At 34.5% G+C, this 23,484-nt stretch overlaps 4 protein-coding genes and 2 pseudogenes across 5 annotated transcripts; 1 reads left to right on the top strand and 5 right to left on the bottom strand.

Annotated features, from left to right (window-relative positions):
* Nucleotides 1-1,306: 1,306 nt before the first annotated feature.
* LOC145594545 (LEAF RUST 10 DISEASE-RESISTANCE LOCUS RECEPTOR-LIKE PROTEIN KINASE-like 2.4) lies at nucleotides 1,307-3,661 on the top strand. The gene is made up of 3 exons (XM_081650861.1): nucleotides 1,307-2,120; nucleotides 2,204-2,254; nucleotides 2,398-3,661. The coding sequence occupies exons 1-3, from the start codon at nucleotides 1,349-1,351 to the stop codon at nucleotides 3,528-3,530; spliced, it is 1,956 nt and encodes a 651-aa protein (XP_081506987.1). The 5' UTR covers nucleotides 1,307-1,348; the 3' UTR covers nucleotides 3,531-3,661.
* Nucleotides 3,662-5,569: 1,908 nt separating this feature from the next.
* LOC145593854 (putative F-box/LRR-repeat protein 23 pseudogene) lies at nucleotides 5,570-8,608 on the bottom strand (annotated as a pseudogene).
* Nucleotides 8,609-10,094: 1,486 nt separating this feature from the next.
* Nucleotides 10,095-12,623, bottom strand: LOC145593853 (putative F-box protein At4g05475 pseudogene; annotated as a pseudogene). Its single transcript, XR_014102806.1, has 2 exons — nucleotides 12,184-12,623; nucleotides 10,095-11,098 (listed from the first exon to the last, which is right to left on the bottom strand). The product of XR_014102806.1 is annotated as a putative F-box protein At4g05475 pseudogene (transcript).
* A 1,329-nt stretch (nucleotides 12,624-13,952) lies between these two features.
* Nucleotides 13,953-16,060, bottom strand: LOC145595804 (F-box protein SKIP19-like). Its single transcript, XM_081652229.1, has 2 exons — nucleotides 15,592-16,060; nucleotides 13,953-14,894 (listed from the first exon to the last, which is right to left on the bottom strand). The coding sequence occupies exons 1-2, from the start codon at nucleotides 16,002-16,004 to the stop codon at nucleotides 14,357-14,359; spliced, it is 951 nt and encodes a 316-aa protein (XP_081508355.1). The 5' UTR covers nucleotides 16,005-16,060; the 3' UTR covers nucleotides 13,953-14,356.
* Nucleotides 16,061-17,272: 1,212 nt separating this feature from the next.
* Nucleotides 17,273-19,836, bottom strand: LOC145593852 (putative F-box/LRR-repeat protein 9). Its single transcript, XM_081650220.1, has 2 exons — nucleotides 19,514-19,836; nucleotides 17,273-18,116 (listed from the first exon to the last, which is right to left on the bottom strand). Exons 1-2 carry the CDS (start codon nucleotides 19,834-19,836, stop codon nucleotides 17,273-17,275), a joined length of 1,167 nt encoding a protein of 388 aa, XP_081506346.1.
* A 2,827-nt stretch (nucleotides 19,837-22,663) lies between these two features.
* On the bottom strand, nucleotides 22,664-23,065 carry LOC145593851 (LEAF RUST 10 DISEASE-RESISTANCE LOCUS RECEPTOR-LIKE PROTEIN KINASE-like 2.4). Its single transcript, XM_081650219.1, has one exon. The coding sequence runs from the start codon at nucleotides 23,063-23,065 to the stop codon at nucleotides 22,664-22,666; it is 402 nt and encodes a 133-aa protein (XP_081506345.1).
* Nucleotides 23,066-23,484: the final 419 nt, after the last annotated feature.

Genomic DNA, 23,484 nt, shown 5'->3' with positions numbered 1-23,484 from the left:
AGATTTTGATGTCTGTATTATAAATCTCAAGATATACTAAAAGAAATAATCCTAATACAAATTTGGTTATATCAACTTATCAATTGATGAAGAGAAAAGCCATGAAATTTTCCTCTGAACGGTCAAGAATTAAATCACCCCACACTCCCGGTGCAACTCCTTACTTAATAAACACTATATGAAATTATGAATGTAACAATATTTGGGCAAAGTAGAGGTAATCAACATTGGCCCGGCCTGCTAGCCCAGCCCGATTCAGCCCGAAAATAGGGCGAGTTTGGGCAAATATTAAAATACATTTTTAGTTCAAAAGCCCGAACCCGGCCCAACAAGCCCACTACTATTTTGCGAGTTTAGGTATGAAAAATTGTGTGTAAGGCCTGGCCCGATTTTTTATCATCTCTACCTTAAATCAGACCTCTCAATGCCTTTTTATACTAGTAATACTGTACTGTAATAGATTTGGGCTTAAAATCCGACATCTTCATACCAACTCATGGATACTGGTCAATAGTCATGTAATGGATTTAGATTTTAAAATCTCAGTCTTCTTCCCTTAAGCGCTTAACATTCTCAATATAGATCTTTCATAGATAAAGTCGAGTTGGGTCTATTTTAAAATTAAGTAATGTTACATTATTGTGCTCATATAAGTCGAAATTTAAATTGGATTTTTTCAAGTTAGGTCGCGCTGGGTCGGTTAAGTAAGTTTTTGACATCTAGACTTCTAGTAGCGTGATTAAGGGTCTGTTCTCATACGATTATTTTCATTCTTGTTTGAATCGTCTATATGTATATTTTATTAATATCTACTTTTTATAATTTTACAATGTTGATAATTGAACTTATTAAGCTCTAAAAACATGCGTTGGCAAGCTTGATAATAGAAAGTTGTTAACTAAAAAAAAACAGAGAAAGTAGATTTTAAGAGACGAATTTAACATAACCTCACATATATAACTATACTTTTGCTCAACACTAATCATGAAACAAAGTTAAACCATGTTATGTAAACAATACACAAAGTCAAACTGTATCATTTAATTTAAATCCAATAAAATACAATACACCAACGCGCTTCATTTTCTACCTTGGAACTAAGATTATTTTGTATTTTTGGGTAGTTGGCAAGTTGCCAAACTTTTTCCTAGTTCCTCGACCCTACTGCCAGCCTCAATGCCCCTTACAATAAAGTTAATATATTCCCAATACTTGACGTTGACCATATAATCACTATATTCCTCTACATTTGATTTCATTGCTTACAAATATCACATTTGAATAAAATCTTCCCTCAAATTCTATCTTTTCCCTTTCTTTCTGTCTTCATACTATACATACATACAGTATGAATTACTTAATCCCATCTTCATGTATCTCCTTCATTTTAGCATTATTATTAACAAACCTTCCAACATCTCTTTGCCGCGTTAGCAAAGAGTTCAAAACATGTAGTCAGTCATTCAATTGTGGTAACATAACCAATTTAAGCTACCCTTTCTATGGTTTGGACCGACCTTCATATTGTGGTCACCCCGGGTTTGAGCTCTTAGGCTGCGATCAAATTGCTACACCCGTTACCATGAGCATGATGTCGCAAACTTTTGATGTTATGAATGTCAATTACACAACATCAACCGTAACAGTTGCTAGGCAAGATTTTAAAGCAAAGTCAGGGTGCCCTGACTCCTTACAAAACATTACAATAGACTTCTCGATTTTTCAATACACTCCTCGCGATGCCAACCTTACCTTGTTTTATGGTAATTGTTCGACGTTGTGTAATTCTACTAAGACTTGGAAAGAGTTTTCGTGTCCTGTGAATCCCACGAATGTACCGGTTTGTTGGTTGACTAAGAATGCCATGATGAATAATAGTATCTCGGTATCTTCATGTCCTAACAATCTTTTTCTTCCAATTCATATGGACGACAATTTGGCTATGGATCAGATAGGTGGTTACATACCTAATGCTGCTTGGAATGGTTTCGAGCTTAAATGGAACGCGAATAATGGCTCGTGTGAAGCATGTCTCAAATCCGGAGGGCAGTGTGGACATGAGCCGCGTTCAAACAAGTTCTTTTGCTTCTGCAGAGATGAATCCAAGTGCCCTTTCCCAGGTATATTTGTGAAATAATACTCGCAGATGCACCTAATAATTAGACTCGTTTGTCTGATATCTCTAATTGAATCTTGAAAACAGGATCCACTCCATACAAGGTCATTCTAACCAAGTCCAAGATTGCGCTAATAGGTACTGTTACTGATGTACCTGAATGTTTTTTCACCTTTAATGTTCCACATATTTCAATTTTCCTTACATATGAAGATTGCAGATTGAACAAGTCTTGGGTAAGACGATCTCATAATAACATGTTTTACTTGATTGTTTTGCAGCTTCTTTTTCAGCTGTTGGGCTAGGAATTTTAATTTTATTAGTCTTCTGTCTAAGAAAACGATGGTCATCAAAGGATGAGGATCCTCAGCGAAAAAAGAAGCCGGATGTTGAGGCTTTTCTGAAGATTCATGGAACTGTTGGTCTACAAAGATACACATATTCTGATCTGAAGAAAATAACCAATTCTTTCAAAGATAAGTTAGGTGAAGGAGGCTATGGTGTTGTCTACAAAGGAAAGGTTCCGAATACTGATCGTCTTGTTGCAGTAAAGATGCTGAAAAAATCAGAAGGAAATGCAGAGGATTTTATAAATGAGGTTGCAAGTATAGGAAAGACCAACCATATAAATATTGTCAGTCTCTTGGGTTTTTGTTATGAAGGTCGACATCGAGCTCTTGTGTATGACTTCATGCCTAATGGATTACTTGAGAAGTATCTTTATGGAAAAAACAGCCACCACACGTTGACATGGGAAGAATTATTTCAAATCGCGGTTGGAACTGCAAGAGGGCTGGAGTACTTGCATAGAGGTTGTAACACAAGAATACTTCATTTTGACATTAAGCCACACAATATTCTCCTAGACGAAAATTTGTGTCCAAAGATTTCTGATTTTGGCCTAGCTAAGCTGTGCCCTCAGAAGGAGAGCCTAATATCGATATCTGAAGCCAGAGGAACTGTGGGATACATTGCTCCTGAGGTATTTTTAAGGAGTTTTGGTGGTGTTTCCTACAAATCGGATGTTTATAGCTACGGAATGTTGGTTCTAGAAATGGTTGGATGTCGAAGAAAAACTGATATTGAAGGCATTGAATGCAACAGCGAAAAGTATTTCCCTCAATGGATATATGAGAAACTCGAGTTAGGGGAAGCATTGGATGACCAAGAGATGTTGAGTTCTGATGAGAAGGATATTCAGAAGAAGATGATTTTGGTAAGCTTATGGTGTGTTAAGACCAATCCATCAAGCCGGCCTGAGATGAGTCAAGTGGTCGACATGCTAGAGGGAACAGTTGAATCACTACAAGTTCCTCGCATCTCCTCACTCGCTCCCACCTCCTCTTATGCTGGCTCCCCGAGGTCACAGTCACAAACCTCATCATACAGTTTCAGTATGACACCAACACTTTAACAGGTTGCAGTAGATATAATATGTTCAACTGCAGTAGATAACTAGATATAATATGTTCAATTCTCCCAAGACAACAAAGTTGTATGGAGATGTATGTACTGTCATATAATCATATTCATGTTTTCAGACCATCTAATGTATGTGCCTTCAATTTAATAACATTATTCAAGTAGAACAAAAGTTCTGAAGCTAATTACATGCATACAGAATAATATTTCATTTACAGGAAGTCAGGAACTACAGAGTTTCTGATGAAAATCCCTACATTCCCATATGATTGTCTCTTAAGTTGTGCAAAGTTTATTTTCCATTTAAATTTGGAAAACTGGCAAATAATAATGCACTGGTGATTCAAATTGACATGTATTAGAGACGGATAATGCTTGTATAAAGAGTAGAAGTTAGTTAAATGATCAGATAATATAAAAATCGAGGAAGAATTTTACAAGAACTTGGCCTTGTAAAGATGTGACATGAGAACAAAATATGATTTGAAATGTCTGCATGCAATCAACGCAAGTATACTAAGATCCAAAGAGGCCAAAAAGAGCTGAAAAGTCAGAATATTCATAGTCCAAAAGGCAACCTCCAGAATAGTCAGAACTAAGCTGCTGTCATTAGAATCATACTCACTGTTGTTAAGTTGACTAATCAACATTATTAAGCATAGATTATTGAAATGTTCTTCATCAAAGCATGGTTGGTGAAATAATGTGTAACGGCGTCATAAGGTTGTCAAAATACTTAAACCATTGTACATGTATTTCGTATATCATTTCTATAATCAAACGTTGCTGTAACAATTGTTAGCAGATTCTGATGAAGATTTTCCGCAAAATGTAGACTTTTGAGTGTTTAGACCGTAACTTTGGTGTATTAGACATCATCTTTTTGCATAAATAATTGTTGCTCTCGCATCATGTATTTTATTAACTGGTCAAAGTTGACTGCTTTTATAATTTATAATTGAGTAATCATGTGTTTGGTCTGTTATGTGAAATATCTATGACCCTTTCAGATAGCTCCAAATCTAAACTTTTATTATAAGATGTGCTTCTACCTACAAATATTTGACAAAAATGATCAACAGGAAGTCAGAAATAAGACATGAGTGAATTTTCAATGTCTTTCTAGGTTTCTAGCAGATCACATGTACATTTTGTGACAGATACTATTAGTCTATTACTTGAGTAAATAACAAGTGTTTGGATTAAAATAACATAGCGTACAGCTAACGTAACAGATTAAATAGAAACTATAATCCCCGTGTATGACGTATTGGTTCAAATTGTTTAATTGATTGTTTTCTCTTATCATCCAAAAGAATGCTTTAGGTCGAGACTCCACTAAGTATGTGTAATATTTATTCAAGTGAGTTTAAGAAATTTATGAATGTAAAGGTGAGGACTGGACATATGATATCTAGCAAAAACACAAACCTGCATGAACATGGTTATGCAACAAACTGCCACTCAATAAATTACAGAAAGGATGTAATCCTTGAGATGCAACCAAGGGAAAATAACCCGAGCAAAAAGAACAAACAAAATTGTAGATGCAACAAGCTACGTTATTACCCTGAGACAAATGGGAAAAAATGATTGTTGATTTACCAAGGCGAAAAAAGAACCGGAAAATCAGTCAGAGGATTCAGTCTATGAGACCAGCACAGCAAACTAGGGATAGATATCATCATAATCAATATAGTAAGGGTAATTATTCTGAAAATTAAGGTAATCAGCATCGAAACCATAGGGGCGTTTGGTTCGCAGAGTGGTATAGGTTTGGAATCAGGAATAGGGTTAAGGTGGTATCGGGTTGGAACTTAATACTTGATATCATGTGTTTGGTTCAATTCTGGAATAAAATATCATCCCCTTAATTTCATACCTAAGGAAATGGAATGAGCCAAACCCTCCTCCCCTCCAAGGTTTCTAAACCCCATACCTCATGGGTATGAGGTATGGGTTTTAAAATCATATTTTTGACAACCAAACATATGGTATGGGTTTTTGTCATTCTAAACCCATACCTCATACCTATAATCCGCGAACCAAACGCCCCCAAAAGTCATTATCATCAGAATCATACTCACTGTACGGACTGCTCAACTTGTGGCCAGGATACTTTTCTGAATCAGTACAAGCCTGGTAGCTATAATCTGCAGTGGAGTCATATGGTAGCCGCAATCGCTTGATCTTTTTACATCTTTTACCCAAGTCTCCAGATAAGTCAATGTAGAAACATGTACGTAAATCAAGGGATTCAAGAAGAGGACATCCATCAAGGATTGCTTCTAAGCCTTCATTTGTCATACAGTTTCCAATCAGTTGAAGATTACGCAAATTAGGCATGGTTTTAGCAATGGCTAGTGCTTCCTCATTGTAAGTAAAGTTAAAAGTTTTAGATCCAACATCATTTAAGCTGAATGCTTTCAGTGAAGGGCAGGCACGCCCAACAGCTTCAATAGTATCCTCAGAGTATTTACACATAATCATCTCCACTTCCTCGAGTGCTGGGAGCTTTTTCACAGCTTCAACCAGTGCCTCATCAGAAAGACCAATATAGTGCCATAATCGCAAATGCTTAAGATTCTTTGACCTGTTCAGAACATAAAGTTAGAATAACAAATTATGGCCACGAGGGGCCAGAGAAAACTACCTACTGCTCAATTGTTCAAATCATCCAAAAACCAAAATTACATATGACATAATGTGATCAAGAATGTCCAATATAGTCATTATAAATGTCGAAGTAATACATCATATGATTTATATCAGATCTAAAACCAAACTATATCAATCTAAATATTTACATGTCCTACTCTAAAGGCAAGCTGGCAACTAAGCTCAGACAACACTATGAGAAGAAATTAAAACTAGGAGTAGGAATCAATGTATTCCTTTCATTCACTACCCAATTTCAGCTTTCAATGTAAACCTTTTGTTAGATTGAAGAGCACCTAGCCAAAATTATACTCCCTCCAATTTATATTAATCTTCTCACTTTGAGCAGTTTTGTCTCAAACAGAGATTCTAAATGAGAAGAACAATATAAAACGGAGGGAATAACAATAACTTGCCGCTACAGATCTACAATTGTCAAGGGGAAACATGACCAATAAGTCTGATGAGAAAATTACCAAAGTTATAATCTTGAACCAATCCCTGATGTACATCTAATTGCTACTACATGAAACATGATTATTTTGCAGCACTGAATGCTTGATAGAAGTCAATACACCAAACTAAAAACAGTAATTTGCCACATACTCCATAAATTATGTTAACCAAGAAATGAGGTAATATCAAATAATCAATATACTGGTAATTCATCCTATTTAAACTACTCCAGAAAAAATTCATCATAATTTTTATTTTTTTTTTGGTGGATGGGAAATCTTCAAGGAAACTAGTCCATCAATCCAGATCTTTGCACATTGTTTTACCATCATTATCGGCGTCAATGAAAGCATATGGAAAGCTTGTTGCAACAATTTCAGAATAGAGTAATACCACCATTCAGGCATTCACCCCATATCCAAAAAAAAAAATCAACCTAACATGTCTAGGCCAGCATATAAAGCAAACATAGATTAAGAAAAATAACAGACATTGCAGAACAAAATTCGATGTATATCCATTCATTCTTTATGATTGAACAAAAATGTACATCAAATTTCTTGAACTAAAATAGGCTATTTCTCATAAAATTCACCCAAAAACAGGGGAAAACACTCAAATTAAACACTGATTTAATAATTTAATAAACAAGACATACTCAAAAAAAATTTAGTAACGAGCGAAAGAAATGATGTAATCGTGTATACCTATCAACGATGTACATCAAAGTATCATCAAAGATGCTCCAAAAAGATGTCAATGATACAGCCACAACTTCGATCAACAATGAATCGAGTCAAAATATTAGCATCAAATTCCAAGTGCATATAAGCATCAGGAAGAAACATATCAACGACCTTGAACAATGAGGGTTGTTTGCAGATTTCACGGAATAGCATACAAACTTTCTGAACATTTTCGATTAGGTTAATTGTGTTTAATTTCGAGAGATTAAGAACCAAATATCTTCTGGAAGTTCAACCCAATTCGGAAAATTCATCTTCTTGTTTTTCTTCCTGTTTTGATTATTTCTTTTTTTGCGATTGAATATGGTTGAAGATGAAGGTTCGAATAAATTAGGGTTAGGGTTTAGATGGGAAGGGGAAATCGAAGACATGAAGTGAATTGCAAAGTGTTTTTGTTGATTGGAATGATGAATTGGAGGGAAATGAGAGAATGAAGTCACCGTTTTTTTTTAAATTGCCTCTGTATTATGTAACACTCTCAGAAATGGACCATAAGCCCATAAGGTATTAAGGTCCATAACCTATATTTAAAAAATCGTGGTGGTCGGAAAAAATTTGCGATAATGAGAATGAATTTTTAAATACAATTTAGTCGAGTCGGAAAAATAGTCTATTATTTCTATGGGACTATAAGTCATGTTTCAGAAAAATGTAGCAATATAGATAGTTGTTAGCTACTGCCTTCGTTTTTTTATTAGTTGACACGTTTTGACTTTAGCATTATTCACACACTCCTCTTTGACCATGTTTTGTGATTTATACGTAATGAAAAATATAGTCATGTGGGGTCTTGTTAGATTCGTCACAATATATATTTTTAAAATATCAACTTTTTATAATTTTTACTGTAACTAAAGATATTAACGTTTTGATTTGTGTATTGGCAAACGTGACTAAAGAAACGTGTCAACTAAAAAGAAACAGAGGGAGTATATTGGTAGAATTAAGCTTTTTTGAGTAACTAATGATAGTAGCTACAAAAAAAATATCAACATTTATTTCTAATTTTTTCAAAAGCTTTGGAGTAAAGATTTTAGTTTTTGATAAAACAAAAGTTATCTCCACCATTAAACACTACTCCCATCAATCTAGAATCTACCACTACCTTATCAAAAACTCACTAAACACTAATCTTACACTCTTTATAGTTCACCACTACCTTACCATACACACACTAAACATTACTCTTACCAATCCACCAGACCGCCATTGCCTTACCAAACAATAAAATTATTTATTTGGTTTTACTTACCACTAAAAACTACTTTGTACTTAAAAGCTAGTGTCAAACACATCCATAATCTCATTGTTAACCATAAAAATTCAAACCTGCAATATATAATTAAAGAGGATAGAAAAATATACGGGAACAATTATTTCATTGATAATTTGTGGGTAAAAACTCTCGTACATCTCTTGATTCCTCTCTCCAAAAGGGCTAGGGTTTGATATCTGTTTATAGTACGGGGCCTTGTCGGCTTATTCTATACATTGTACCTACAATGTTTGGTAGTAGGGAGGAGATGGGGTCTTTGTGACTTGTTCCATCTGAGCCTCATTAAACCCTAGATACGACCCTCTTTATATAGAGTGTCGTAGAGTAAAAGATAATAATCTATGAGATTCTGAAGATAAATATATTATATTTTTTGATATTATCTCCTTATTTACATATATCTGACACCTAATAAATTAACAAAATTGCGGTGTCAACAAATGCCCCCTCGAGACCTGTTGTGAAGATTTGATATCGGATGCAACTTGGTCTCGAATTTTTCTTGTAGAATTTGAAAGCAAATTTGGTATGCCCCCATTAAATCTACGAGTTTTGAGACTTGAAGATTGGAGATGAAGAGCGAAAATCGTCCCACCGAGCGTGCCAATTTGTAAACCATAAAAATTTCAAACCTGCAATATATAATTAAAGAGGCAGAAAAATGTACGGAAACAATTATTTCATTGATAATTTGTGGGGTTACAACTCTCGTAGATCTCTTGATTCCTCTCTCCAAAGGGTTAGGGTTTTGATATTTGTTTATAGTACGGGGCTTTGTCGGCTTATTCCATACTATGTACCTACAATGTTTGGTAGTAGGGAGGAGATGGGGTCTTTGTGACTTGTTCCATCTGAGCCTAATTAAACCCTAGATACGACCCTCTTTATATACAGTGTCGTAGAGTAAAAGATAATAATCTATGAGATTCTGAAGATGAATATCTTATATTTTTTAATATTATCTCCTAATTTACATAAATTTGACACCTAATAATTGATAAAATTTCGGTGTCAACACTCATCCTTGTTAATATGTTACCATCTATAACCGCTTAGAATGTGATTTTACAAAGTATGTCAAGTGAAAAATTTAGGAAGAAAAATAGACATTTTAAAATTCTTCTTGAACAATCATAGGAATGAACATTATTTATCTTTTTAAATTACATACAAATTCGTTCTAATTATCATTGTTTATGGTCGGTTGCCAAACAAACCAATTTGTTATAGGGAGTTTTGTACGGAAGAGAGGATAAAGACTCGCAAGGGTGTGATGGGTAGACTTTAAAAAAAAGATTTGGCCCAATAAAACCCGACCTAAATGGCCAAACTTGGAGATCCAATGACTTGTATCCAATTCGAAAAACACATCCGAATCTAGCCCAAAAGTGGGGCAAACATGAATTGACAAGGAGTAGGACATACAGAATTACAAATCACTCTACAACTAATTTAAATATTTATACATGTACCAGATACTGTTATTAAACAAAGTTTTCGAATAGGTTAAGACTGGAAATAAGATTTTAAACAAAACCAGCCCTAGCAAAAACGTGGCTATGCAACAAATTGCCTCTGAGACATTACAGAAAAAACGTTGCAGTCTTTGCAGATGCAACAAGCTGTTAATCTAGGGGTAAAATAGGAGCTGAAGTCACTCGGATGCAACCACGGAATATTTAACACAAGACAGACAGGGTAACATGAATGAAAATTCAGCAACGAGGAAAAGAGCTGAAAAATCAGTCAGAGGATTCATAGTCTACGAGGCCAGCACCAGCAAACTGAGCAAAGAAGTGGAGTGGGAGATCATCATAATCATCAAAGTAGTCAAGGTATTCATCCTCGAAATCAAGGTACCCTGGATATCCATAGAAGCCAATATCATCAGAATCATACTCACTGCATGGACTGCCCAACGGCCCCAACTTGTAGGCTCCGTAATGTTCTGAATCATCAGCACATGCTTGGTGGCTATAATCTGCAGTAGAGTCATACGGTCTCCGCAAGCGCTTGATCTGCTCACATCTTTTCCCCAGATCTCCAGATAAATCAATGTGGAAACATGCACGTAAATCAAGGGATTCAAGAAGAGGACATCCATCAAGAATTGCTTTTAAGCCTTCATTTGTCATACCACTTCCAATCAGTTGAAGATTGCGCAAATTACGCATGCTTTTAGCAATGGCTAGTGCTTCCTCATTGCAAGTAAAATCCAGAGTCTTAGATCCAACATCATTGAAGCTGAATGCTTTCAGTGAAGGGCAGGCATGGCCAATAGCTTCAATATCATCTGCAGAGTAATCATTACATATAATAATCTCCAGTTCCTCAAGTGCTGGGAGCTTTTTTACAGCTTCAATCAGTCCTTCACCAGAAATATAAATGTAGTGCCCTATTCGCAGATGCTTAAGATTCCTTGACCTGTTTCAAACATTTTCATTGTGATCAAACCAAAACAAAACAAAACTCTCTATAAGAACTTTCAAGCACAACCCCCCTAAGAGCCCAAAGGATATGAGTATATGACAGATCAGTCATTATTAAAGTCAAGTGCTACTACTAGTGTACATCATATCAGATCCTAATCCAATTCTGGTAGAGTTACCCTGTCCAGCTTTAGCTGCAACTATGGTCAGAAAATACAATGAAAAAAATAGATACCGATGCTCTCCTTTAGGTCACTACCCAATTCATTTTTCAATCTACAACCTTAAAAATATAGTACACTTGGCAAAAACTAAAAATACAACAATTAGTCTACAAGAGTAAAATCATAAAGGTAATTTCTTCGAAAGTCCCCTGATGTCTCATAGTTGCTAGATGAAAGTGATAAAACATGATATATATATGCCATATTGAATAATTAATAGCCAATGCACTAAAAGCAGGAAGCAGTAATTTGCAAATTACTAAATCAATATTGGAAATACAACCGAATGACTATCAATGCCAATATTCATTAAATCTCTAAGATGGATAGATGATAAAAGTTCAATTTCTTGTACAAAGTTAAACAACTTCAAAGCAAATTCATCAAACACCATTGCCAATGAGTCAAATGTGTTCAAATTTTGGTACATGTCTACTTGACATTGATTAAAATAAATGGAAACATTATTGCGATGATTCCAGAACAGGGTAGCTCCATCAAACTCAATTTTTATGTTTAGTAATGTAGAATTACACATTTACACTATACCAATATTGAGACCAATGTTCACCTAATATCAGAAATGAGGTCACAGTTAAATATTCAACCAAAATATTTCCATATTGACTCACATTCGGACAAATTAACACCAAATACGAATAAAAATAAATGAAAAAATAAAAATAAGGCATATTTAAACTTTAAATAATCTCACTTCTTTTCTATTTATGAGCTACTCAACATGATTCAATTTTTTTTATCCAGAAAAATAAACAAAATTCAGATAATTCAACACTATAAAACTCCAAAAATTAAACAACACGAAATAAAAATAGAGAGCCTAAGAATGGTGTACCTGTCAACGATGTACATCAAAGTATCATCATCACAAAGAAACTCCAAGTAAATATCAAGCAAACCGCCACAACTTCGATCAACAATGAATCGTGTCAAAACATTAGCATCAAAAGTCAAGTCCATATAAGCATCTGGAAGTGTCATATCAACGACCTTAAACAACGAAGGTTGTTTGCAGAGTTTGCGAAATAACATGCAAACTTTCTGGACATTTTCAATTAGATGAATTGTGTATAATTTCGAGAAAATCAAGGACCAAACATCTTCTGGAAGCTCTAACCAATTCGGAATTTTGTTCTTCTTGTTCTTCTTCCTGTTTCGATTGTTTCTCTTTTTGCGATTGGAATTGGTCGAAGATGAAGGTTCAGAGAATTTAGGGTTAGGGTTAGGGTTAGGGTTAGGGTTAGGGTTTGGATGAGAAGAGGAAATTGAAGACATTGTTGACGGGAAGTGAATTGAAATGAGAAAAAGAGTTTTTGTTGACGCGATTTGGGAAATGGAGGGAAATAAGAGGACTGAGGCTTTTATACTTTCGTAGTGGATTGGGCCTTATTTTTAAAGATGGTCCCACATTGTCACTTTTATAATCCGTATTTTTGTGCATTTTAGTTGCTACTAGTCAAAGTGTTTGGACTACTGTACTCCTTAAGTGTTTGGAGTACGTTATCTTGTTAATTTTTGTGATGAGAAAGAGTGAATATGAGATGTCACTCACAAAGTCACGAGTTATCTAGATTCAATGTGGTTAATACTACGTCTGTCTGTCAAACTTCAGCTCGAGTGGAAACTAATTTAGAATTGAGATGTTCGCAATATAACTTGAAAATTCATGAGAAGCTAGAAAAAATACGTTATCAAATAATTGAAGAAATACATTGTTACAACAATATACAAGCCCGTATGTTGAACGAGGGTAAACTTTTTTTTTAAAAAAGTCAAACTTAGGGCCTGTTCATATTTACTTTATTTCAGTTCAGTTCAGTTCCTAATTTCCCTCTCTCATAAAATATTCATTTCAGCTCAGTTCAGTTCAGTTCAGCTCCAATCAACTCAGTTGAGTTCAGTTCAGCTTCAATCAGTTCAATTCAGTTCAGCTCAATTCAGTAAATGTGAACAGGCCCTTATCGGAATCACGTAAGTATGGGCAAGAAGTATTTTGTAAGTAGCATCCACATTCCTGTACTCTCTTAAGGTAAACTTTCACAAAAAGTCACTTAATCAATTAATTGTACTTAATCTTTGACTCAAAAAAAAAAAAAAAAAAAAAAAAAAGAAAAAAGAAAAAAAGAAAAAAAAAAAAAATACTGAATCTTAAATTCAATGTACTTCCTTAATTGTTAATTCTCAAGTCTGAAATATGAATCTCGTTTTTGTGATATTGTTTTATACAATTCCAAGTGGTATCCAGTAGTAATAATCTTCCCTGGGAAAATTAATTTGTAGAAGCTGTGAAGTTGAAGCCTTAAACATAAAACTCGTGAGACAGCATCATTATCCCATTCAGTTCGCAGCCAAAGAGCTCAATCCAAGTCAATAATCTAAATCATACTGTATAAAGATAAGCTGCATATGTTTTGTTCCATCTTGAAAGAGCTGACTGCAAGTTCTGAACTCTGTTAATCTTCGTTTTGTTTTTGTATTGTTTGAGTGGCAAGAGGAAATGCTTCTGAAAGTATTGATTCTTAATACTCGTATTTCGTATTATAATCAATGTGTGTGTACAAGATAAATTCATTATTAGGGACTACAAGTAATAAGTTTCTAAATGTCAGGGCTGACAGTACATACCATAGATTACATAGTATATGAACTAGGCTAGTAAGGATGTTGCCATACTGAATCAACTGCCATTCACCCAAAAAAAAAGGATCTATTACATTGGATGCAACCAAGGGAAAAATAATTAGCTGGAAAACATGATTGTAAATCCAGCAAGCTAAGACCGAAAAAAGAGCTAAGTAAACATTGGGAAGCAACCAAGGCAAAACCAACCTGATACAGAAGTACATACATGATTGCAGATCCAACAAGACTGAAAATGGGCTGAAAAATAAGGGGTCTTCAGTCTCTTCACCAGCAAAGCAAAAGAGTGGGGAATCCACAAGACCATCAAATAGTAAGGTATTTATTTTCTCCTCAACACCCCCAAAAAATATATATTGGCTACTTGGCTAGAAACCAAAGAAGCCGCTACCACCAGAATCATCATCATTCTGTAGGCTGTTCCATTTGTCAGCAAGGAATTCTTCACAAGCTTCATGGCTATAATCTGCAGTGGAGTCAAATGGTAGTCGCAAGTGTTTGATCTGATTACATCTTTTACCTAAATCTCCTGATAAATCAATGAGGAAACATGCACGTAGATCAAGGGATTCCAGAAGAGGACATCCATCAAGAATTGCTTTCAAACCTTCATTTGTCATATAGTTTCCAATCAGTTGAAGATTATGCAAATTAGGCATGGTTTTAGCAATAGCTAGTGCTTCCTCATTGCGAGCTAACGTACAATTATTAGACCCAACTGAATTTAGGCTGAATGATTTCAGTGAAGGGCAGGCGCAGCCAATAGCTTCAATAGTATCCGCGGAATAATTACAGATAATAAGCTCCAATTCCTCAAGCACCGGGAGCTTTTTAACAGCTTCAATCAGTCCAGCATCTGAAACATCTAAATAGTGCCCAAGTCGTAGATGCTTAAGATTCTTCGACCTATTCGAAAAATATATGAGTTTAACGAGATAAAACGCAAAACCATCAAAAAGTGGGATCTAGATGAGCTCTCTTAAAGATATACATTCTCAATTACTCAAAAGTCAAACCCCAAAGAACCAATTTATAGATAGATCCCGGTCCTAAACTAGTTGTAGGCAGTATAAATTTGAGGTTTTACACTCTAAAGTTGTCATTTCTAAACGAATTATTACTTGTAGATTCAATTTTGAGCAAAATCCCTACATCCAAGATAGATGATTCAATAATTCAAAATACAAGCTACATTTAACTGAAACAGAACAGGCTCCACAATACTTTCAGGGAGTGCTTACTGCTTAGCTCAATTTATTATAATATGTTTCCAAAGAATCAAATTCTAATACTTCATAAGTTCAGTTCGGAACTACAATAAGTTCCAATAAGTTAAGCCGAGTTCAATTGAATAGAACGCACCCTTATAAATCCTGCAGCATAGCATGAAACAAGTAAAGAGCATATTTGACAGAGCAAGACTATTCCCATAACCTAAGGTAAATCAGCCTAATATATCCAATTTTTCTCACATTTCTTTCACCAACATCATTTATATCATCTAACACTATGAAAATCAAGAAAACTGCAAAAATTAACAAAATCAAACAGCAAAAAATTGCAGGACATAAAATTTAAGAAATAAAAAATCAAAATGTTGTACCTTTCAACGATGTACATGAGCGTATCATCATCACAAACATACTCCAAATAAATATCAACCAAACAACCACCACTACGATCAACTGCGAATCGGGTCATAACATTCGGGTCATAAGGCAAGTCCATATAAGCATCTTCCAAAGTCATGTCAATGAATTTGAACATGGAAGGTTTTTTGCAGAGATTACGAAATAACAAGCAAACTTTCTGAACATTTTCAATTACATCAATGGTGCTTAATTTGGAGAGGATTAAGAACCAAACTTCTTCAGGAAGCTCTAACCAATTAGGGGTGCTATGAGATTGAAACTTCTTGCATTTGAAGTTGGCTGATTTGATTGAATTTGAAAGTTGGGGAAATTGGGGATTAGGGTTAGGGTTAGGGTTTGGATGAGGAGAGGAGATTGAAGACATGGTGAACAGTGGAGCTGAGTTGAGGAAGAGAGGGTTAGTTGTTCATTGGAGTGAGAAAGCGGGAGAAATTAACAAAGGAGAAATTTTGTTTACTGAGTACAATGTTCGGGCCATTTTGGGCCCTATATTAACTATATGTACTTCCGTATATGGATAAACCATGATGGATATTTTAAGCGGAATTTGATCTCAAATTTTAGGTGTCATTCTAAAACTAACTTGATACCTATAAAACTCGAGAACAAAGTATCATACGGAGTATTAACAAGTCCCTCTAGATATTAGTTTGATGTCCTTATGTCTTTTGTGAGCATAGTGTAACAAAGTCGAAATAAAGAAGTATGGGTGTGATCTTATGGGTGTTAATGAGTAAAAATGGTTTACTATGAACCAATCAATCTTAGCATAAAATTTTCATGAATTGTACATTAAAGAACGTGAACAAGTTTGAATTTTTTTTTCAAATACTTTATTCTACTCATCTATTCTCAAATAAAAGTCTCACTTTTTTTATCAACTTGACAAATAATACTTTTTAATAAAGATTTAAATTATATGGAGTATTGGCAAGAAGGTTAAAAACAAAGCATTTTCATAGTAGTATCTATAATGTAACTATATAGAAGGAATAATATTCAACTCAAGTTGAGTTTGATGACAATTTGAACTTAAAAAAATTTAAGAGCAAAAAGCTTATAATTCGGTATGAGTTCGATTGCAAGCGTCATGAGCCAAGCTTGGTCTCGGGCCTCTTAGATTAGCACCCTTATTAAAGCAGAAGTGTAATCTAGGTGAATATTGTATGGCTTATTATAAAAGTGACAAATCCACCGTTACGACTTGATGAGTTGATGACAGTATATATCATAATACAGGAGTAATTGGAGAAATTATCAAAAACTACAACAGAAGATGTTAGAAACTAGACATATTTATATAGAGCTTGTAACCTTAAATCCCATCCATACGTGCACAACAGCAAAAGATAGGCAGTAACAGCAACTACAAAGTTTCTAAAAAAGGCAAGGACTGGGCATATTGCCTATATGATATCTTACAAGAACTAGGCCTAACATAAACGAGGACACGCAACAGACTGCACCACACCAACAAAAGAAGGATATATAACATTGTATGCAACCAAGCCAAAATTTCTCGGTCTTTCTTCCGTAACCTCCCAACTGTAACAAGGCAAAATCATTCCAAGACAGAGTAAACATAGTTTTTGATCCCAAGGCCACAAAGGAGCTGAAAATCTCAGTAAAAGGTTAAGGCATCATTGAATCAATCCATTCATCATAATCCATATCTGGAGGAGGAGGAGAGTAACTGGGCGACGAAATACCAGAACAGCAATCACAGTACCAGTCAGGGTACTCCTCATCACCATCATCATTGTCGATGAATTCTTGGAGATCCATCTGACTGGGGAACTCGTTGATCACATGCGGAGACATATTTTGGGGCTGCAAATCATCAGCATGGGCATAATCATAAACATTATCATAGCCATAATAATAATCAGGATTGTCATGGTCAACGAATTCAAGGTCATCATCCCAATCTGGATTGTCAGTACTAAAACTTGAACTCCCCCTGTTACATAACAAATACCCCTCTATCAAAGAGGGAGTATGAGAATCATCAGCATCACACTTGCAAGCTTGGTGGATAAAATGTTCTAGAGAGGCACTAGGTGGTCGAAAGTGTTTGATCTGTTCACATCTTTTACCCAGATCCCCTGATAAATCAAGGTGAAAACATTCACGTATATCAAGGGATTCAAGAAGAGGACATCCGTCAAGAATCGCTTTTAAGCCTTCATTTGTCATGTAGCTCCCAATTAGTTGAAGATTGTGTAAGTTAGGCATGCTTTTAGCAATAGCCATGACTTCTCTATTGCATTTATGATTTTCAGGCCAAACATTATTCACGCTAAACGATTTCAATGAAGGGCAGGCACGACCAACAGTTTCAATAGTTTTTTCATGGAAACAAGAGAAATTAAGCTCCACTTCCTCAAGCATTGGAAGCCTTTTGACAGCTTCAACCAGTTCCCTGTCAGATATGTCAATATGGTGGCCAAGTCGGAGATGCTTAAGATTCCTTGATCTGTAAGAATTAAAGGTTCACTAACAATAATTCAGGTTGCATACTATATTACTATCAACAAAGAGGGTCTGGAAAACACTCCGGGCCATATGTCAGTGACATTGGAACCACGAAAGACATACTAGTACATTATAACAAATTAAACGTTATGCAGTTCAGATTGTCATTTTCACGAGTCATTAGAAGGTGAAGATATTTCCGTCATCACAAATAGTTAATTGGATTTAGATCTTTCACCTGCCCAATTTTTCCTTTGAATTTTTACTATGAATTTAACACGCCCTACAATGGATCTTACAAACAATATACAAAAATCAGGCAGAAAATACAGTAGAAATCAATTAAAGAAACTCCCAACAAAACAAGCAAGATACACATTGCCAGTTTGCCACACTTGATAACATTTCAGATGATTCGACAAGAGAACTCTAAACCCAAAACAAAACATGTCATGAAAAGTTTGCAATTGATCAAACAATACAATTAGGATAAACTAGGAAAAGTCCAAAATTTTCATCAGGTTTAGATATTAAAATTAACACACTAATCAGTTACACACCAACATTACGTCATTACATAGATGAAACAAGACATTAGTCCAATACAAATTCTTAAATGGACCTGGTTCACACTAATTTATTGTGGACCACTAACATTAGAGAAACTATGATTGTTTTATTAATACAAAAAAATGTCACTATAATAAAATAAAGGTCACTATGTTGAAAATAAAAGTCATTTTGGTAATATATAGGCTATAAGAGGTTAATTTTTTTAATAAAATATTAAATAAGGTCAATATTAATAATAAAGATCACTATGTTAAAATAAGGGTTATAACGTCGTACTTCAAGTTCACAATTGTATTAAACATTATGCAACTTTTAATAAAGGTTACTATGTTAAAAATAAGGTTACTATGTTAAAAATAAAGGTCACTATGTTCAATATAATGTCAGTTGCGTGTGTATAAACTTCAGGTCCACAATAATATTATTGTGAACCAGGTCCACGCAAGTATTTTTGTTAGTTAAAATATCACCTTTAATGCAAGTTTGCAATTAATCAGACATTAAAAATCAATTTCATAGCAACAATCCAAAACTACTACAAAAGGTTTAATTAGTAACAATTAGTTTTATAAAGAAAAACTCAAATAAAAAATATATTAAAAACAAGGCACTAGTCCAAGTATTACATTCAATTTGGAGATTAGACTACTTCCAACCAGCAAATAAATCCAAAAAATTATAAAAATTATTCAAGTACAATAATTTCACAAAATTTCTGAATAATAATAACATTAAATCGACTAGTTCTCATAGTAATAACTAGATATATAACAGAAACAGTATAATTAAAAAAAAAAAATTAAACAAAATTAAAAATTGGAATACCTTTGAACAATGGCCATTAAAGTCTCATCATCGCAAAAAGTTTCCAAATAAATATCGACCAAATTCCCAGAACTTCGATCAACAGCAAAGAGAGTCATGGAATTAACATAATCAGAATCATCGTCATCAATGTATTCATCTGGAAGAGTCATGTCAATGACATTATACATAGAAGGTTGTTTGCAGATTTTGCGAAATAATTTGCAAACAATCTCAACACTTTCGATTATGTCAACTGTGCTAACTTTTGAGAGAATTATGGACCAAATTTCTTCTGGAAGATCTGACCAATTAGGGATGTTCATCTCTTTGTTCTGAGACATTAGCTTGTTGGGATTGAATGTGTCTGGTTCAGGAATTTGGGGGTTAGTTTTAGGGTTTGGTTTGGGTGAGAGAAGTGAAGAATCGGAAGACATGATGAATGAACAATGAAAATGTTTTAACTGACGGTCGGGAGCAATGCCCAATTAATATAGTGCCAATCTTGAAATTATTTGACTTGAAATTTGTTGTACGGTGAAATGGAATACTCCGTATATTGATTTTATATTCCTCATTTATGATTTTGCAAAGGTGAACCTACTTTTGATTGTTAACTCCGATAACTAAGGGTCTGCTCTCATTGATTAAACTCGACTGAAATGAATTGAGTTGAAATAAACTGAACTGTACTTGTTAGAGTTGAACTGAACTTATTAGAGCTAAAGTGAACTGAACTAAACTGAACTGAAAATAAACATATGAGAACTGGTCTTTAGTATTCTAACGTTCGGGAAGTGTTGATAACTAATGTAGTGAGTGAGATCCTGTTCTTTTAAGTTGTTTTGCTCTGCTCTATCATGTTTTGCCTTGCTCAATTTTGCTAAAGTCTGCTCTATTTTGTTCGGTTGAAATCTATTTTGCTTTGCTAATTCCTGCTCTGTTCTACTCTGCCCATAAACTCGAAAGAATAGGATCTGAGTTTGTATTTCATATATTAATTCCAAAACTAAGGGGTTTGAAGGTGAAATTTAGTGAAGGATGCCATTTGATTGAATGTAACGTAGCAAACATCGCGAACTAACTCCAGTTACTCCATCTTCATGGCATTGAGTGGGATTTAACCCCTTGACACCAACATGAAATGACAAACACACCCCTATATAAACTTATATTTTCTCGACAGAAAGAGTGGGGATTTGTTCACTTTAAAGATTTTGATCAATTGACCACATTGGTATAAATATTAACATTTTTGTTGCCTTTTGGCACTCTCTCCGTATTTTAATATGTGTTACACAGTTTTTTTTTTAAAAAAAATTTCTCGATATTTGGTTTTACTTAAAACCATTAACAGTGTTGTTTCCAAATAAAATTTCCCTAATGGCTAAAGAATCTTTGAGTTAAGAAAAAGAGGAATTGAGACCGGTTATTTTTGAAACTGCTAAAAGCATCTTCAATGGTTTACAAAAAGGATATGCTTGCAAATTAAATTAAATTGTAAGCATGTAGCATTAAATTAGAGTATCTCCAATGGCAAGCTACAATGTTTTGTAGCTTACTTTTTCACATCAATTTCTAAGCTACAAGTCTACAACACTTTTAAGCAACAAATTATTCCAATGGTAAGCCACAACATATTGTAGTTTGCAAAAAATAAATTAAAAAAAATAAAATAATTATACACATGTTCCAATATGAGTGGAGTTATTAAACCCTTTTTCAATGAAGCATGTAGCTTGTTTGGGCTACATTGCTTGCATGTTGCTCATTTTTTGTTCTCCAATGGTAAACATGCATCTTTATTTAAATTGCAAGCAAGTCCTTATAATTGAACTATTGGAGATGCTCTTATAGACATAGTCACGGCCCAAATCAAAAGGGAAAAAAAAATAAAAAAATTTGATATCCAATATCTATCCTAAGTGGACAGTATTTGGGGAGTTATTTTAAAACCGATGCACAAAGGGAATTTATTTTTGTTATAATAATATTGTGGGAAATTGCTCATCATTATTTTATTAGCAATTATTTATTTATTTATTTTGTCAAATTTTATTACCTAACTTATGTGTTGCTGGATAAAACCCTGAAACAAATTTCTTCCATTATTTAAACATTGCACATGTTAACTTATCTGTATATTGTTACTCCGTAAAAAAAGTGTTAACTACGGTGCTATCGTTGTCATCTAAACTACCCAACTCGTACAACTTTTTCCCGCCAAATCTCTCGCATACCAATTCCAGTACAGTTACTCCTCCCCTTCAAACATCAAAACTCCCGAAACTTCAAATATTTTCCTGATTTTGGATTCCAACGCTGCAATGTTGTCAAATGTAAGTCTCTTGAAGAATTTTCATTTCTCAGTAACGCACACCAAATGTTTGATGATTTGCCTCAATGAAAATAATTTTATTTCTTAGAATTCGGGGTTTTGAAATTTTGAATCTGTCAATTCGATCATAAATCCTTTATTATGTTCATTATTTTGTCATTGATTTTGTTCTTTGTCTTTGGATAATCGGTGTACTCTCAGTGTTGTTAATGGAGGTTTCATTATCTTATTCATTTTCCAATTGCAGGATTTGCTTTGTTCCGTCTTCCGTTGCTCGTTGTTGATGATTTGGTGTTCGCTTTCCCCGCTCGTTTCGCTTGCACACTCGGTTAGCTTACGCTCTTTCACCCTCTCTTCCGCCTTCTTAATCCTTCTCAAGTATTGAAACCTTTTGATCTTTGGTTATGTGTAATTCAAGTAGTTTGTTTATCTAAGGGTTTAATTGATGAATGATGACGTACTACTATTGAAATCAAAGTAGCAGTTGTTTTGTAGGCATATGCTAGCTCATTTCTCTTGTGTGGTCGCGATAATCTATTATGTTTTAGAATCGTTAAAAGCCGTAGAATGTTTTACCTTATGTGAATCCTCTAAGTGAGCATGTCAATGTATGAACGCGTTTGTTTCTTGTGTTCATCGCATGACTGCATTTCGGAAGACCTGCTATGTGATAGATATAGATTGGATTTTCCTTGATTTGCCCTGGGTTTATGGGATAGAGATGAACTAGCATAGTGAGTTTGGCCAAAGTAGAGGAAAATTGCTATATACAGAGAGATGTAGAACAACAATCGGAATATTTTAAGCTTCTTGTATTTAATGTTAGAAGTCTATCAGTGTGACTGATGGTTATCATCACTTGTCGAGTAGTACATTTTGAAGACTGCTTGTATACCAAGTGATGAAACTGCAGGCATTGTTGAAGAATATGTCCCTGGCAATGAAGGATAAGATGGAGTTGGGCTAGTTGGCATTGGAGGAATTTGTAAAAACTCAATAGGCCCTTCTAGCATTTCCACCACCTTATTCATAGCTGGTCGGCTTGAAGGGTTAGCTTCAATGCACCATAGGCTCACCAGTAGCATCTTCCTTCGTATATCTTTTTCTTCTCCTACCAATATCCCTTCGTGATCATGTTCTTGCATTTGTGTCAGTTGCTTGTAAATCCAATGTGGAAAATACTGTTCGTGATTATGTTCAACTTCAGTAAATGTGTTGTTTCTACAACCAACCATTTCTAGAACTAACATTCCTAGCTTAAAATATCTGATTTGTGGGATACACTCCCAAAACTCTTGAGAAATTCCTCAGGAGCAATGAACCCTATAGTTCCTCTCACTACTGACATTATTAATACAATACTTTCTTTTTGCTCACACAACTTAGCAAGGCTAAATTCCGATATTAGTTTGTGTGATGTGTGGCTGTTATGTCTTTGACTTACTCAAGCCGCTATATTAGTATCATGTTGTTGAAGCCTGCTCTTATGTTTTGTGGATTAATAACCTACTTTGGAGTACGCTAGTTGCTCAAATCCTGAATGATTAATAAAAAAACTTGAAAATTTCAAAGCAACGTTTTAGATATATTACATAGTGAAAAAGATCTTAAAATTGCAAAGAAATATATTTAGAAGTAAACTTTGCAACCTTGT

Source organism: Chenopodium album, chromosome 19, assembly GCF_948465745.1.
Source record: "Chenopodium album chromosome 19, dcCheAlbu1.1, whole genome shotgun sequence".
NCBI classification, from domain to species: domain Eukaryota; kingdom Viridiplantae; phylum Streptophyta; class Magnoliopsida; order Caryophyllales; family Amaranthaceae; genus Chenopodium; species Chenopodium album.
This window is presented reverse-complemented; position numbering and strand designations above follow the sequence as displayed.

Coding starts and splice junctions, on each gene's coding strand:
- LOC145594545 (XM_081650861.1), top strand. CDS start 1,349: ATGAATTACTTAATCCCATCTTCATGTATCTCCTTCATTTTAGCATTA. Junction 2,121..2,203: donor ATCCAAGTGCCCTTTCCCAG/GTATATTTGTGA, acceptor TCTTGAAAACAG/GATCCACTCCATACAAGGTC. Junction 2,255..2,397: donor GTCCAAGATTGCGCTAATAG/GTACTGTTACTG, acceptor ATTGTTTTGCAG/CTTCTTTTTCAGCTGTTGGG.
- LOC145595804 (XM_081652229.1), bottom strand. CDS start 16,004: ATGTCTTCAATCTCCTCTCCTCATCCAAACCCTAACCCTAACCCTAAT. Junction 14,895..15,591: donor CTCATGTACATCGTTGAAAG/GTACAACATTTT, acceptor TTTTTCGAATAG/GTCGAAGAATCTTAAGCATC.
- LOC145593852 (XM_081650220.1), bottom strand. CDS start 19,836: ATGTCTCAGAACAAAGAGATGAACATCCCTAATTGGTCAGATCTTCCA. Junction 18,117..19,513: donor TTAATGGCCATTGTTCAAAG/GTATTCCAATTT, acceptor TAATTCTTACAG/ATCAAGGAATCTTAAGCATC.
- LOC145593851 (XM_081650219.1), bottom strand. CDS start 23,065: ATGGTTGGTTGTAGAAACAACACATTTACTGAAGTTGAACATAATCAC.